We start from the raw sequence: 16,286 nt of genomic DNA, 5'->3' as shown, positions 1-16,286 counted from the left end.
AAGTGCCAGAGAGTGTTGGCAAAGAGAGGTCAAAGGACTGGAGAATTGTGGGGTGAGGAGCAGTGAGAAGATGTGATTGAAACAGCTGCACAATCCAACTAGGGTGGGGGGAAGAGAGAGAGAATGTTAGGCAACTGATTCTGGACTTTGGAAGGTGGGGACGAGTGAGGGGAGGGGCAGTAAGAGAGGTGTTGACTTAGATTATGAGATTGGGGGGGAATGTGCGTGTGGGAGGGGTGGGGTGAGGGAGAAGAGAAGAGAGAAGCGTAAATTGCCTGCTCATGTATTTGAGAAAAAGAGCGCAACCAAGAGCCAGAACCCAAGCCTCTATACATCTACTCAGAAGTCCCATTATAGTCAGTGGGGCTTACTCCTAGATAAGTGTGGATAGGTTTGTGACTGAATGCCCTTACTGTCAAAGCCAGAAAGTGCCTTTTCAGTGGAGGCAATACAGGGAGGGTCACTTTGGGGCATTGCAGGCATATGAAAGGGTCTCTCAAGGATCCTTTTCAGCCAGCCAATCCTTTGGTTGGTGGCCTTGGCAGACTCCTGCTTTGCTCTCACTTGCTCCATATTGGCTTCCCACCTCCTGACTCACTCGCTCTCCTTCCCTCCACAGCTCCTGCCCACCCGGAGCTCTTCCAAGAGCTCCTCCAGTCTTCTCTAGCTGGCTGCCCAATTGGCGCACATGGGTCAGACCCAAGAAACAGCAGGAGCTTTGAAGCCCCTTTGTGGGCTGCTCCTTTTTTTCTGCTGCAGTGCGAGGTTCCAAGCGGATGCTTCTCCTGCACACTGCAGCTGCTGACTGTCTCTGGCCCCATGGCACACCTAAAGCAGCCTTGTGGCACCTCAGTGTGCTGCGGCACAGCTGTTGAAAACCACTGGTCCAGAGCAATGCATGTACCCCATTTTCTGTTCCTTAAGATGATGGTGGTGGTGATGGTTGGCAACCTTCAGTCTTGAAAGACTATGGTATAAGCCTACAGCACCCGGTATTCCCAGGCGGTCCCCCATCCAAGTACTAACCAGGCCTGACCATGCTTAGCTTCCAAGATCAGACGAGATCGGGCATGTGGAGGGTAACATTTGTTCCTTAAGATAGTTGGATGTTTTCTGCCCTTTTGCTCTACTGACTGCTCATGATCCCTTTGTGGCATGGTTTTATCAATATGCTTGAGTGCTGGTGCACACCAGCACATTGATGAAACTCTATTGACAAGAGAGCAGAGACAAATAAAATAAAAAATTTAGCCAACGGAACGGAATATTATGGTAAACTGCATGTGTTCCATTTGGGGAATTCATGTTACAAACTAGCTACATAAAAGCAGAAGTATGGGAATCAGAATGCAGGGCCAAGTACAATAGTAATACAGGAAATGAATGAAAGGAAAAGAAAGTCACCCCTTTTGAAATCGTTCTGACTAGATGGTTATTAATCTGTGTTGTAGGTCTGAGAATCCTGGTATCTCAAAATTAAACAATTAAGTGGCAACCTCAGTCTCCTTCCACTTGAACTGACAGTATTGAGGACTGAAATTCTACTGTAAGTCATCTGAAAGTTCTTGGTTTGTTGCCTTGAAGATTACAGACACCATGACCTCCTCCAACTGAAATTGCTCAAGAGTATTTTCATCACATTTTCCCCCTACTTTTCAACGTCCTTTGACTCTCTTGCTTCCCCAAACTGTTTAAATGATAAGACACATGAAAAGAATTATGGACTGTCATCACAAGCGCTGATCTAGGGTGAGACATGTATCTTTATTTCTGCGGAAAGAATCAGCAGTGCAATAGCTTCATGGAGAATGTGATGGACTTTCTATGATAAGGAAGACACATCAATGATGAAGAAAGCATTTTGCCTCTAAAGAGTGTCTGGAATGACTGCTATGGGTCTGCATACTGTTCCAAAATTTGGGTTTTTAGTCTAAAACAGAAAGAATGACCTGGCCTAATCAGACTTTGTCCAATGAGTTCATACTTTCAGGGTTTTCCAGTCTAGGACAGTTGCAAATTCTCCTTTTCGTTGTCTTTCTGGTGGCTTATTTGTTTGCTTTGACGGGAAACCTTCTCATTATCTTGCTGACAAGCATTGACCCAGCCTTGCACTCCCCCATGTACTTTTTCCTCCAAAATCTATCATTTGCAGAAGTTGGCTTCATCTCCACGATTGTCCCTAAGATGCTTGTGAACCTTCTTTCAGAGGAAAAGACCATTTCCTTTTTAGGGTGCAGGGCACAGATTTACTTTGTCTTCTTCTTTGGGGCCATGGAGTGCTACATATTAATAGTCATGGCATATGACCGCGTTGTAGCCATATGCAACCCTCTAAGATATGCAGTGGTAATGAACAGAAAGTTATGTGTGCTACTGGTCACAGCAGGATGGGGCACAGCAATCCCAACAGGGACTATTCAGAGTACGTGGTTGCTCAGTTTTCCATTCTGTGGGTCCAAAATCATTTCCCATTTCTTCTGCGATGTTCCACCAATTTTATACTTAGCCTGTGCAGATACATTCAGTTTTGAAATAGCTTTCCGCATTGCTACTTTCACGTATTTGCTCAGCCCCTTCCTCCTGATTCTTGTCTCTTATGTCCGTATTGTTGGCACGATCTTGAGAATGCCTTCGGTGGAAGGAAGATGGAAAGCTTTCTCTACCTGTTCCTCGCATATCATCGCAGTGACTCTGTTCTATGGCTCAGCCAGTCTGACTCACTTTCAACTCAAGTCAAGCTCTTCCCCAGAAAACAGATATTTACTAACCCTCTCTTACGTTTTCTTCACCCCTGTGTTAAACCCCATCATCTACAGCCTGCGAAACAAGGAGGTGAAGGGTGCCCTAAGCAGGCTGATTAGGAAGAAACTGTGTTGACAAAAATGTCAAAAAAAAATTGTGTTTTTGTGTTAGTTTTTGTTCTAAAGTATTGAACACTGAATGGTTGGGAACAGGACCTCTGAGAAGAATTTTATCAGGGGGTACAAAGTCTCTTTTGGGCCCCTTCTCAAAGAGGGAGGGGTGAAAAAGAGTGGGGGGAGTGGGCAGAATGGGGGCAGGGAGACCAGAAGTCACTGACAGGCTGTGAGAACCCTCTATGAGAGAGAGTAGCCACTGGCTTGCTACAGTGAGAGGATGGAGTGGAATGCTGAGAAGTCAATCAGCAAGAGTGAGAGCAACTGCCTGCCATGATTAGTCGCTGTCTGTAGGAACTCCAATGCATGTGCTGTGCAGCCACAGAGATGAGCCCACCGTAGAAGGGAAACATCTGGAGAATGAAAGGTTCTATATATCAATAGAACAATACTGTAAAGACCGTTATCGGGTCTAGGATAGCCTACTTATGTAAACCACCTTGAATTAATTTGATGAGAAATCTGATGATGACAAAAGCAGTAAATAAATAAAGAAGTGAATAAATAAACAATTCCCCTCTGTCCCTCACAACATCTAATGAAAGTCAGGCTGCATCCCTATACCCACTTTCCTGGGAAGAAGCAACATTGAACACAATGGGACTTACTTCTGAGTAGACATGCATAGGATCGTGCCCTCACAGTGTCATGTGACATCATCTCACCGTGTTGTGGCCCTGTCTCACTGTGACGCCTCCTACCAGCCTCACCAATGGTGTGGCGCAGGAACAGCAAAGTTCATAATAAGATTGATACAGGGTAGTGGAAGCCATAAGCCACTAATGCTATAGAACACATTAATAGCAAGTAAAACACATTATTCGTTTATATGCTTAAGAAATAGGGAAAAATGTTTAAATGCTTAGCATCTCTCAAACAAGCTTAAAATCCATTTCACTTCTCAGTGAAAAGAGGGTTTGAAAACTGCAGCCTGGCAGCTTTGGCAGACTGCCAAGTAGCTCTTGGGATGTGTACCAGAGCATCCAGATAAGAGAACAATGCACTGCTTTAAAGTAGAGAAGAAGCTGGAAAACATCCAAGCCAACTTAGGCTGGTAATTCTCTGTTTGCTTCTAAACAGAGAACATTTTTGGATTTTTAAAACATAATTCCTTCAAGCTTCTTCAAACTAAAAAAAAAAAAAAATAGTCTGATATACATAAATTGAACACTAAGAGAGTTATTTAGACCAGAGTTCATGGAAATGCCAAGGAGAATACAATGCTTACATGCATGCCAAATAATTCTTTAATGCCTTAATAAGTTATAGAGTGTAATTAACACATATATAATATGTAGTGGCTTTAAAATGAGTTTTAGCTGTTAGAATGGTTTGATTAAAGCATAGAAATACACAGAATAGTAAAAAAGTCATTTAGATTCTATTAAAGATGCTTAAGCCTCAAGTCTAAAAATGTAACTCATTGCAACCTTGGCAGAGGCAGATGTTTTGGCAAAAGCATTCGGAAGCTTGTATCTCTGTTAGATCTTGAAGGATTCAAAGTCCTGCTTGATACTTTTAATGGGAACAAGGGAGTAGCATCCCAGAGACTTTTTAGCAACAGCAAATGGGAACGCAAGAAGGAGTTGCATCTCAGATACAACTTTTGGCACCAGAAATGGGGAAATTAGAATGATATGAGGGAAAGTACACACACTTGAAACATTTTGGTGGAGGCACCAGCAACATTGTAGTAGAGAAGGCTAAGCAACATTATGCAGACAGCTTATCTTGTTTGGCAGATGGAAACAGAATTTTCTAACAAAGTTTTCTATGGGAAAGCCCCCAAATAACAAAACATCCATGAACAGCCTGTCTGAGCTACAACTGACACAGAGGGAAATGTGATTTGTTTAAAAGTAAATAAGAAAAGAGTTCTAAAAGAGAATCCTTTTGTACAATAATAGTTTAGTTTGTCTTGTATTAAATATATGTTTATACCATTATACATCACAGTAACAGGTCAACATATGAGATCACAACATGGAATAGGAAGGACTTGGCTCAGCTCAGACAAATGTTGGCACAGAGCCCCATGGTGTCTGGAAGAAGGAATGTTAGAGATAGCACTGGTGGCTCTTGCCAAGGTCAAACAAATGAAGAGTGCCAAATGATAAGTACTAAGACATACCAAAGGCAAGTTCTGAATAATAATTGAAGTTAGAGTGCCATCTAGTGGTTGTTGGAATCTTTAAATTATATATGTTTCAATGTATATTTTTGCCTTTTTTGAAACCTGTAATTTGAAGCCAACCAATCAAATGCTTGTAAAGTTATCTGTAGCCAACCCAGAGAAAGCCCCATCTATGATGTCACACTCCAGCCAATTAAAGGTGTGAAGCTCCTCAAACAAAGGAGCCAAAATGAAATGGGGCATTTGGTAGGCCGCTGTGAGATACAGGAAGCTGGACTAGATGGGCCTATGGCCTGATCCAGTGTGGCTGTTCTTATGTTCTTAAATATAAGTGAGAGGCTCACACTGGAAAATTGCTCTCTTCGCTTTGGACAAAGAGTCCCTGAGAAGCCCATTGCTGGCAATGAAATAAAGCTTGCAGACGATCACCGTTCTTGCTTACTGAGTTTGCTTTGAACCCTGCAACACCTTGCAACAAGATGATATAACATAATATAGTCTCTTGAATCTATTATCCTCCATGTGTTCAATAACATTGAAAACTCACTGAATACTCAAAAGCTGATTTCCCCTCAAACCTGGTTGCTATTGAAAAGGTTTGTTGATGGGCAGATCAATCCTGTCTAAAACTGCCACTAATGCAGCTGTGCTATTAGAGACTGTACTGTTTCCTGCGGGGTTTGGGCAGTCCCAGAGAACTCCTCTGGGTAAGGGAATATCTGGTGCAGGTTTGAATAGACCCAGAAAGGTGGATAAAGGCCAAGAAAAGTGAATAAGTTATCAGTGGCACCACTGCTACTGATGCTGCCCCCTTCCTGGTCTCAATCCACTCATTCTCTGCTCCAATCTCTGCCCCATTCCTCTACCTCCTCACCCAGTTCCACCCACCCTGCCCCCACCTTACCAGTGCTGCACCTGACTTACTAGTGCTGGGGCTTTTCCTGGGTCCACTATCATGCAGCCAATGCTACTCACCACTTACAGTAGCACTCCTGCTGCACTCTATGGCATGTCAAATTTTGTGACAGTGGTACAACACATTGTGCCACCCTACTCAAGTTCTGGTGGCCCAGTGTGTCCATAGGATTAGGCCCTTAGTGAGTCTGATTCACTACAGGCCCAATCCTATCCAACGTTCCAGCACTGATGCAATTGTGCCAATGGGGAATGCTCTATATCTTGCAGAATGGGGGCAGTCATGGAGGCTTCCTCGAGGTAAGGATTCATCAACGTAAGGCTGCTTTGTGGCTGCATCAGCACTGGAATGATGGATAGGATGCAGTCCTATTTCCATTTGCAAGCGTGAACTACCAGACTCTTCATCCTCTGAAAGACACCATACTTCATTACATCTAATCTTTCCCTATAACATGCATGCCCATTGGAGTGTTAGTTGTGTCCTACATCACATTCTTGGTTCATATAGTGACGATGAGTTCTTACACATCTGACTAGTACTCTGAGTGAGACTTAGAACCCTCCCCATAATCCAGCACCACAAAGATGGAAGAGTTCTTTGGCAGCCTGTTAGGGAGCTTAAGGGTCCAATCCTATGCTAGGTCAGGGCTGGTGACTGCCACGCTGCCCCAGCAACTGCTATCACAAAAGAGCCGCAAGGCACTTCTGATGCTTGGCTTCAGTGCTGAGAGGACCAGCGGCACAAGCAGCCAGTGGTATGTTCCAAGCTTGGAGGCCTTACACGGGCCTTGGTTCTGCTCCATCAAAGTAGCTAGAGCAGTTCTGAAGAGACCCATTGGATCCACCAGAGCTTGGTAAAGGAACAAACGTTCCCTTACCCTGAGGAGACTCCAGAGGCTACCCCAAGCCCACAGGATACAGCAGTGGCCATTTCAGTGCCGCGGCTCCTCTGGGTACTGGGGCAGCATTGGATTGGGCTGGCCAAGATACTCTATTAAAGAACATTATCTGAAATAACAAATATATTTTTCAAAACTGGTTGTTGAAAGGCAACCTCTTCCCTAATTTCTAAACATTTTTGAAGGTTCTGAGTAGGTTGGACCTTTCGCCTGTGGCCAGAGAGATGTGGGGCAGCTATTTTGTATTGCTCTTGCTTTCTGCTATATCATGTATGCCTTCTTTAAAAGAAATCAAGTCTGCAGTGCTAAACTTCATGTATTGAAACCAAGATCTGTATGTTTTGGATCTTTCATGATTTTTTTTTCTCCTGCCTGGTTCTGTTACCAAACTTTTCAGTATTAAACTGTTGACTGCATCTCCAAGCTGCTGATCCCTTAGGAACGTAAACATTAACAAGGTTGGAATGCCTCAAAGGATTTTGCTTGTCTTGTGCATCAGGAAGGACAAGATAGTTTATGTGCTAGTTTAGATATAGATATATTTTAGTCACCCATATCTCTATATTTTCTTTCCAGATTGGTTATTGGCTACTAAATCACAGAGTTACCCCTCTAACCATTCCCCTACTAGATCATCCAGTCATTCTCTCCTAGCCGTTATGTTAAGGAGTCTTTCCCACCCATTCTTTCTGGCTTTTATTTTTCGTAAATACAGGTGATTAATGTGAGCGTTGCATCTGAATTTTTTTTTTCCTAATGGACAGCTAACTGCAATTTTTGCATGTTTAATGGTTTTTAGATGCATTCCCAACTTCTAAAGACCAGAAGTGTCAGGAATGTACACAATTGCTCATGCAAATGCACTTGGAGCCACACTATAGGAACAAGCAACCGATGGAATGGATTCTATGTAACTGGTAGGTTTATAATAGTTGATTTGCATGGTTGGCATTTGTTTAGCCCTACCACCCATGTTGGTATTTGTATGTAGGGATAATTTCAAAAAAACAAAAAACAAAAGAAGAGATCTGCTGAGGCCAAGTTCATGCAATGGGTGGATGAGATGCCTTGACTATATCATTTCAGACTGCAAGCTTACAAGATTGACTATGTATCCATGTTTTTAAAAATCTGCATTTACAATACCCGCAATAAGAGAGAAGGATTCCAGATGAGCATACTCATATTTATTTTTTCTGTGTAAGAATTAATGTTATGTAGGTCAGTGCTTCCCAAACTGTGAGCCGTGGCTCCCTGGAGGACCATAGTCACCGCCCAGGGGAGCCATAGAATCCTTGGAAAACCCACCACCCTATCCAATGTATAGGATTATAGCCCTAATTGGAGCCATAGTCAATGGTCCAGTAGGTCAAGGGAGCCACCAGTTGAAAACGTTTGGGAACCACTGCTGTAGGTAGCCACTCCATCATGTATGCTCCCTCCTTGAGTATGAAGTCTACAGCTCAGAACGTTTCATCTGTTCTTCGAGAAAACTAGGCTTGTCAATTTAATGAGAAATGTCTCCAGATTGCCCTTTGCAGGGTGGGAGATAGGATATTTAAGGAAAGGTAGCAAAAATTAATATGCTTAAAGGAAACATGAATTGTATATTGGAATTGTATAATTTGCTGTTGTGACCAAGTTAGGATTGTGCCCTTAGTTGTACAATCAGTGACTGAATTGCAGAATAAGACCTACTTAGTCTGTATGATGTAATGCAGCTCTTACTGAATTGCGCTGTTTTAGATTGAATGTGTTGGTCGCTTGTGTTTAATAAAGCGGGCCAAGTTAAACCCAAGCTGCAGTCTGATATCTTTGGGGGGTGTGAGGGCAATACAGTGCCGGTTGCAGGGGAGTGGCAGCGAGTCACAATTTTTTTTTGGTCTTGTATGCTCCTTAAGGCATCTGGTGGGCCACTGTACGTTACAGGAAGCTGGACTAAATAAGCCCTGGGCCTGATCCAGCAGGGTTTCTCTTATCTTCTTATGTGCACTGAAGTGCACTGATGTACTGAAATCCAGTAGAAGTTTTTTAAAACTATAAATTGTGCATGGCAGGGGGCAAGTGTGTATATATATATATATATATATATATATATATATATATATATATATATATATATATAAGTAATAATTCAGGGTTGGGTGTACACATTTCTGTCTATTTGTAACTCAGCCCTTTATGGCTCAGATTACAATCCTATATACACTTTCCTGGGAGTAAGCCTCATTCAGCACAGTGGAATGTACTTCTGAGTAGACATACATTGGATGGTGCTGGGTTATGGGTGTATCATTGGCACCAGACCTTTCCATCGTCTGCTGTGCATGGTCTGCTGTGCATGGCAAAAATCAGAACGGAACCGTGGTACAAGGGATTTTGTGACCAGCAAAAGGAAAACTTCCCAAATGAGCAAAATATAATAAATGTTCTGTAGTTGGATATAGAACTATAGTTATTTACTTTTTTTTAAAAAAAGAAAGAAGATATTCATTGATTTCCCCCTCCACAAAAATCAAGATTTATTCTGAAACCCCAATGCATTTTGAACAACAACAACAACACAGGCATTTATATACCACCTTTCTTGGTTGTCAGATTTCTCTTCAGACTTTAATTCAAGGCGGTTTACATAGGCAGGCTGTTCTAAGTCCCCGTAGGGATTTTTACAATTGAAGAAAGGTTCTATCTTTCAAGAACCGCACAACATTTCAGATGGATCTTTTCTGGTCTGTTATCACTTTCTGGCCTCCAGATGCCTCCCACGCAGGCTGACAAGCAGCTCCTTCATCTCTCCAAGAGCAGGTGGAATAACTTGGCTGGGCTTGTCAGCTGCTTCAAGGTCTCACCGTTCATGGTGCTGGTGGCCTCGAACTGGTGACCTTCGGATGTTATCTTCAGGCAAACGGAGACTCAACCCTCTAGACCAGACCTCCTGCAGAGGATTCCTGCTTGAACCAGGATCTTTCTTGCACTGTTGCTTTGTTGTGATGACAATCACAAATAAATATTTGCTGAAAAATAAAATGTATCACTGAAATAGATTATAGGTACCAGCCAGGAATAGGATGCTGACTATTATTTATATTTCATTCTAATATGTGTGTATATTTTTAACCCCAAACACCAGCTAGATTGTACACATGTAAGCACTAGTGCATCAGCAATGTCATTAAGAAACATGTCAGACAGGATTTGGATGATTGCAGCTACCATTAGAAGCTGAGAAACGTGGGAGCTGATGGGCATGAGAAGAGAAGGGGCAGAGGAGTGGGGAGGGAGTGCTGGTAGTCCAATGTGACCAACAATCTCCCAGGTGAGGAACAGTGTTGGGTGATATTGGTTGGGTTATTGGTGTAGCATTGGCAGCAGACCTTCCAATTGTCATGGTTATTTATACATTTCCAGGTGGAATCTGGTAAGATGTGGGGTCAGAATGGGACCTCAGTGAATGAGTTCATTCTTGTTGGCTTCACCAGTCACCCCACGCAGCAGCGCCTCCTCTTGGTGCTCTGCCTGGCCATATCCCTGGCCACCATGCTTGGAAACAGCCTCATCATCATCTTGATCTGGGTCGACTCTCATCTGCACACCGGCATGTACTTTTTCATTGGCAACCTATCGGTGTTGGACATGCTCTTCACAATCATCACTGTCCCTCAGATGCTTGTCCACTTGGCCTCCGGGGTGAATGCCATCTCTTTCAACAGGTGCATGGCCCAACTGGACCTGAGCCTCTCCTGCGGGATGACGGAGTGCTTCATCCTGGCTTTCATGGCGTACGACCATTACGTGGCCATATGCCATCCCTTGCGGTACCCCACCATTATGAGAAAGCAGGTGTATGTGAAGATGGCGGCAGCCTGCTGGGTCGCTGCCTTCTTCAACTCTGCGGCACTGACAGCCATCACCGTGAGCTTCCCTTTCTGTGGGCCCAACCGGATCAACCATTTCTATTGCGAGTTGCCAGCCATGCTGCAGCTGGCCTGCATGGACACCTACAGGGCAGAGGTCCTGATCTTTGCCCTGAGTGTGATTGTCCTCATGCTGCCTTTCACCTTCATCGTGATCTCCTACATCCACATTGCCAGGGTGGTGCTCAGCATGCGCTCGGCCAAGGGACGGCAGCGAGCTTTCTCCACCTGCGCCACCCACCTCACTGTCGTCACATTGTTCTACAGCACCATCGGCTTTACTTATTTGCAGCCCCGATCCAAGCGTGCTGCAAACCAGGAGAAGAGAGCTGCTGTCTTCTACGCTTTGGTCTCCCCCATGCTGAACCCCATCATCTACAGCCTAAGGAACAAGGAAGTTAAGGGGGCCTTTGCCAAAGTGATGAGAAAAGCCACCTGAGTTGTGCCAACATGGCAGTTTGGAAAGGGGTTATATTGCTTTTGGTTTACGAACCTCTGAAATTCACATTCCTCTAGTAGTATTTCAAAGATTCCCTGCCTCAGGGGGATGACTCTTTGAACCAACTGATAATGCAATCCTATGCATGTCTGCTCAGAAGTAAGTCCCATTGTATTCAATGGGGCTTACTCTCAGGAAAGTGTGTATAGGATTGCAGCCTAAGCCAGTGCTTCCCAATCTTTTTAGCACTACCTTTCACCCCAGAATGCCTAGCAGTGGCCGAATGACACCCCAGAATGTCTTGTGACATCACAGTGAGCACGAGCCCATGACCCACCCAAAACCAGGTCACGACCCACTGGTGGGTCGCAACCCGGATTGGGAACTGCTGTACTAAGCAAATCTCTGTATATCATTGGAGCCACATAATAGCCCAGCAAAACCTGTAAAATCTAACTGTTTTCCTTTGCCTCCTAAGATTCTACTTTATTGCAGAAATGTCATACTAGGAGCATGGAAATCTGCCTTCTGGATGATCACGTAAGGTTTTGGAGAGACATGCTGGCAAAGGGGCAATATCAAATATCATTTTGGTAGGGAATCTGGCTTCCCAGATGCTTTGATGCATCAAATCAACACAGGTTTTGGAGGTCACCTCTAAAACTGAAGTGACATTTTAGGCCCTTAAAAGGCCTTTGGAGGACCTGGGAGACCCTCCCTGGCTCTCCAAAGGCCTTCTAAGGGCCTAAACGTCACTTTCGGTTTTTGCCCGAGAACCAGAAGTGGGGTTTAAGCCCTCTGGACACCTCAGAACTCCTTCAGCAGGTTGGAAGTATGACTGCACGATATACACTTTATGTTCTTCGTGATGTATTCACTGTAACAGCAGTAGCACAAGTTCTCTTTGTTTCCTTGTAACAGTTGAGCAGAGAGCACCTGACCTCCACCCCCTACACCCGTTTTTTAAGCAAGGCTATGTGAGAACATTGGCACTGGTATTGTGGAATATGTAATGTAAGTGCAAGTAATGGGAAATATGGATGTAAGTGCACATATATGTACATACACTTGATTAATCGAACATCACCCCATTGCTTTTTTTTTTTCTTTTTCTATGCAATACTTGTTTTTAAACTTAGTGCTGTGGCTAAAAGGTGGCTTTTGGCAGTAAAAGAAACTTTCCTGGACATAATCTGTGCAAAAACTACTAAGCATTTTGAGTCTTCATAAATGAACAGGACTGCTTGAAGGTGGCTAAAGGCAAAGAGCTGGGATGATAAATCCACACCTCACACGTGGTTTTAGAACAGGGGCGAGGCGGTTTGGATCCTGTCTACTCTCCTCATGCATCATTTGAGACAGCTGTGAATTGGCATTCACCGCTTTTTGTCCAAAGGCATCATCTTCCTTGGAGAATTGAGCTCAGGCATACCTGGTTCATTCTGTTCCAGAAGAAGCTCACTATGCAGACTACTGATTGACTGCCCCTTGCGATAATCCCAAAGCCAATCAATCCCTGTTGATTGGCTATTCCTTATGGCACTCATGGCATCACTTTCTCCTCTCCTGCACATACATATTGAACCACAGTTTTTCTTTCTTTCTTTCTTTCTTTCTTTCTTTCTTTCTTTCTTTCTTTCTTTCTTTCTTTCTTTCTTTCAATTGACTGGTATGTTTTAATGCACCACATCAACATTTCATTGGATAAACATGATAAGTTTGTTATCAGAGCTTGCCCTAGCTGCAGGTCACAAAGAATAATTAGTTCCGGTTCACAGACTCATGTTAAGCATCTCCAAATTTCAGTATCAGGTGGTGAATTCCATGTTCGTTTCAGGCATCACAGATCGAGCACCACAATTAGAACTTTTGTATTGCCTCATGGGAACTGATATTGATTATACTGTCATGCATTAGTTGCCACTCATCCATCTTGGTGCACATGTGCAGGTCAAACATAAAACATGTCATCTTACACTCCACAGTTCACTGCTGCAAAATGCTTTACCCTCGTAACAAGGCCCTGTGGTAGGTTGGGCTGGGAGACATTGCCTTGACGAAGAAAACATCAAATCTGTATCCAGACAAATCAGACTGTTAAATTTAAAACCATTCAATACATACATAAGGATCACTTGATTATTTCACAGTCAAGTGGTATTCCACATGTTTGAATCCACCATTAGAAATGTGATCCTTCCATACTCTAATACAGTTCTCAAACATTTTAGCAATGGAATTCACTTTTTTAAAATGATACTGTTGGAAAACATCTGACTTTACAAGACTTTAAGAAAGTGATCTAGAAAGAAACACTCATTTGTTTACAAGAAATATTTTATTTATTTGCAAACAAACAAAAAACTCAATTCATTTCTCATGTTGGGCAGCCCTAATGCATAGCCGCAAGGCTTGAGGGGCTTAGTTGTGACCCAGCCTTCACCTGTCCTCACTACCTGTGATTGACAGACTTGGGGAAAAAAACACATAAGAAAAGGACACTCAAACATTTATCTCCCTATATTTATACAAGTTTGCAAACTGCAGAAGTTTGGCCCTTTCCAGGGCAGTTAGCAGCTATCTGATTTTGGAATAGCCTCAGGGCTTGAGGCAATTAGTTATATGATCTTTCTATCACCCGTGTTTTCATTGGAGGTTCCATGGGAACCACCAGAAATTGAGTTGCGACCCACCAAGTGGTCCTGACCCACAGTTTGAGAAACACTGCTCTAATACTACATTTCACATCAAAACAGAATGCTTTCCAATGGTGCCAGTTATCAAGCTGAACGATTACATATTTGCGTTTGTTGAACAACCCATGTTGACTCACAATCAAGTCCCACTATGTTCAAAGGGACGTACTTTCTGGTAAGTGAATTTCAGATTGCAACTTTTGTTTCCCCAAATCAAGCCACAAACCTCTAGCCCCTCTGCTACCCTAGCAGAAGTACAGGCGTGCGCCGCTTAACAACCATCTGCTTAACAATGGCCCACATATACAATGGTGGTCAAAGCACAGCAAAGAGGCTCTTAATGCAAGGAAGAGGCAATCAGTCTCCAGTAGTCTGTGCAGCCAGCGAGGGTCTGGTAGGGAGTGTCTGTTTACACAACAAAGGTTCTAGACTGGGCTGAATGTTCGCTTAACAACCTAATCCCATAACAATGGGGTTTGGGGAACATATCCCCATTGTTCTGGTGCCACCTGTATACCAATTCATTGCTGGCTCATTGCCTTTCCAAGGGGATGCTTTTCCACAAAGCTTTAGCCAGGGCTCCTTTTACATCCTTGTTCCTTAGGCTGTATATGATCGGGTTAAGCATGGGAGTAACCACAGCATAGAAAAATGCAAGCATTTTGTCCTGGTTGGGTGAAGTGTTGAATTTAGGACTCATGTAAGCAAAGACTGCTGTACCATAGCAGATAGTGACTACAGTCAGGTGAGAGGTACATGTGGAGAAGGTTTTGTGCCTGCCTTGTGAAGAACCGATGTGCAGGATGGCATTGATGATATATACATAGGAGAGCATCACCACGATACAGGGGATCAGTAGCACAATGACCCCTGCCACCACAAGCAGAATCTCATTGACCAAAGTGTCTGAACAAGAGACTTTGATAACAGCCAGGACTTCACAAGCGAAATGGTTGATGATGTTGAAGATGCAGAAGTGAAGGTGCATGGTAAACAAAGTCTGCACCAGAGCATTGAGGAAGCCACCCATCCAGGAAGCAAGAGCCATCTGGATACACACCCTTCTGCTCATCACAGTCAAGTAATGTAAGGGGTGACAGACAGCCACATATCTATCATAAGCCATGGCGGCCAACAAGAAGAACTCTGTGCCTCCAAGGGCCAAAGAGACGAATAGCTGAGCCATGCAACGTTCGAAAGAGATGGTCTTGTGACTGCTCAGGAAGTGGACCAGCAACTGAGGCACTACGCTCGTTGTGTAGCAGATGTCTAGGAAGGACAGATTGCTCAGGAAGAAGTACATGGGTGTGCTGAGCTGTGGGTCGATGCGGATGGTGGTGATGATGACTGTGTTGCCAGTCAGGGTGATAAGATACATGCAGAAGACCACTGCAAAGAGACATAAGTTGGTCGCTCTCTCTCTAGAGAATCCCAGCAACAAGAACTCCCTGGCATTTGTCTGGTTGTCTTGCCCCATCATCACGTGGACAATGCTTGTGCTGAGAATAAGAAATTAGAGATCTGGTGTGGTGGCACCTCAGTTGTCCCTCACCTAGGAATTATGGATGAATAGGTTTTATGAGTAGCAATGAGAGTTTGAAAACACTCTAAAAAAATTCTAACATTCAGAAAATGTTCTTCAGTGCCGGAAGGGTGGGAGGTAATCACAAAACAGCCTATTTATAAACACCTAGAGATGTGGGGGATCAGGACCAACAGTGCCTTTGCTAATCACCATTACAACCTAATTCATAGCACCAGATAACTCAGCTGCATGAACCAAGCTCAAAAGCAGGCAAATGATATTCAAGCATCAGCGTGCCTAGCCAATCTATCCTGGGGAAAGCGAGATCCTGTATTGGGCAGTGGTATTGTGTTGCAGCAAAAACTGCACAGGGTTTGGTCGCACTTGAAGACCAACCAGTTTAGTTCAGCACAATGGATTTCCAGCCACCATCAGATGGATTCTCAGCAGGAGGATTGGCTATATTGGAAACTTTCACCGCATGGTTGTACAAATGCGTTCCTTTTTTAAATTGTTTTATTTTGCCTCTAGATCTGTTACTATTTTCTTAGGATTTTTCTTTATACATTGGATGAAGTGGACTGCAGTTCTTGAACTGTTTTGCAGAAATAAAATGTCTAGTCTTTTAAGGTGGCATAGGGCCACATACCTGTTTACATTTGTTATTCTGGCAGCAAACATGGCGATTGGCAAAATGAATTACCTGGGTCATTCCAAAGAAATTTTTGGTGGACTAAAATAAATCCATACCATTTTCAAGAAGTACTGGTGGAGCCTATTTATCTGCAGAGGTTCAGTTCCTGGACCCCCTGTGGATACCAAAAACCTCAGATAACAAAATTTGCA

The 16,286-nt window shown here is 43.5% G+C and overlaps 3 protein-coding genes across 3 annotated transcripts; 2 read left to right on the top strand and 1 right to left on the bottom strand.

Moving 5' to 3' along the window:
- Positions 1-1,944: 1,944 nt before the first annotated feature.
- Positions 1,945-2,877, top strand: LOC136652169 (olfactory receptor 10A4-like). Its single transcript, XM_066629086.1, has one exon. It carries the CDS (start codon positions 1,945-1,947, stop codon positions 2,875-2,877), a length of 933 nt encoding a protein of 310 aa, XP_066485183.1.
- Positions 2,878-10,289: 7,412 nt separating this feature from the next.
- Positions 10,290-11,219, top strand: LOC136652591 (olfactory receptor 2D2-like). Its single transcript, XM_066629523.1, has one exon. The coding sequence runs from the start codon at positions 10,290-10,292 to the stop codon at positions 11,217-11,219; it is 930 nt and encodes a 309-aa protein (XP_066485620.1).
- A 3,228-nt stretch (positions 11,220-14,447) lies between these two features.
- LOC136652590 (olfactory receptor 2F1-like) lies at positions 14,448-15,392 on the bottom strand. The gene has a single exon (XM_066629522.1). It carries the CDS (start codon positions 15,390-15,392, stop codon positions 14,448-14,450), a length of 945 nt encoding a protein of 314 aa, XP_066485619.1.
- Positions 15,393-16,286: the final 894 nt, after the last annotated feature.

This window comes from Tiliqua scincoides, chromosome 5, assembly GCF_035046505.1.
Source record: "Tiliqua scincoides isolate rTilSci1 chromosome 5, rTilSci1.hap2, whole genome shotgun sequence".
Taxonomy (NCBI): domain Eukaryota; kingdom Metazoa; phylum Chordata; class Lepidosauria; order Squamata; family Scincidae; genus Tiliqua; species Tiliqua scincoides.
This window is presented reverse-complemented; position numbering and strand designations above follow the sequence as displayed.

What these genes read in the sequence shown, in the direction of transcription:
- LOC136652590 (XM_066629522.1), bottom strand. Translation starts at nt 15,392, where the DNA reads ATGGGGCAAGACAACCAGACAAATGCCAGGGAGTTCTTGTTGCTGGGA.
- LOC136652169 (XM_066629086.1), top strand. Translation starts at nt 1,945, where the DNA reads ATGACCTGGCCTAATCAGACTTTGTCCAATGAGTTCATACTTTCAGGG.
- LOC136652591 (XM_066629523.1), top strand. Translation starts at nt 10,290, where the DNA reads ATGTGGGGTCAGAATGGGACCTCAGTGAATGAGTTCATTCTTGTTGGC.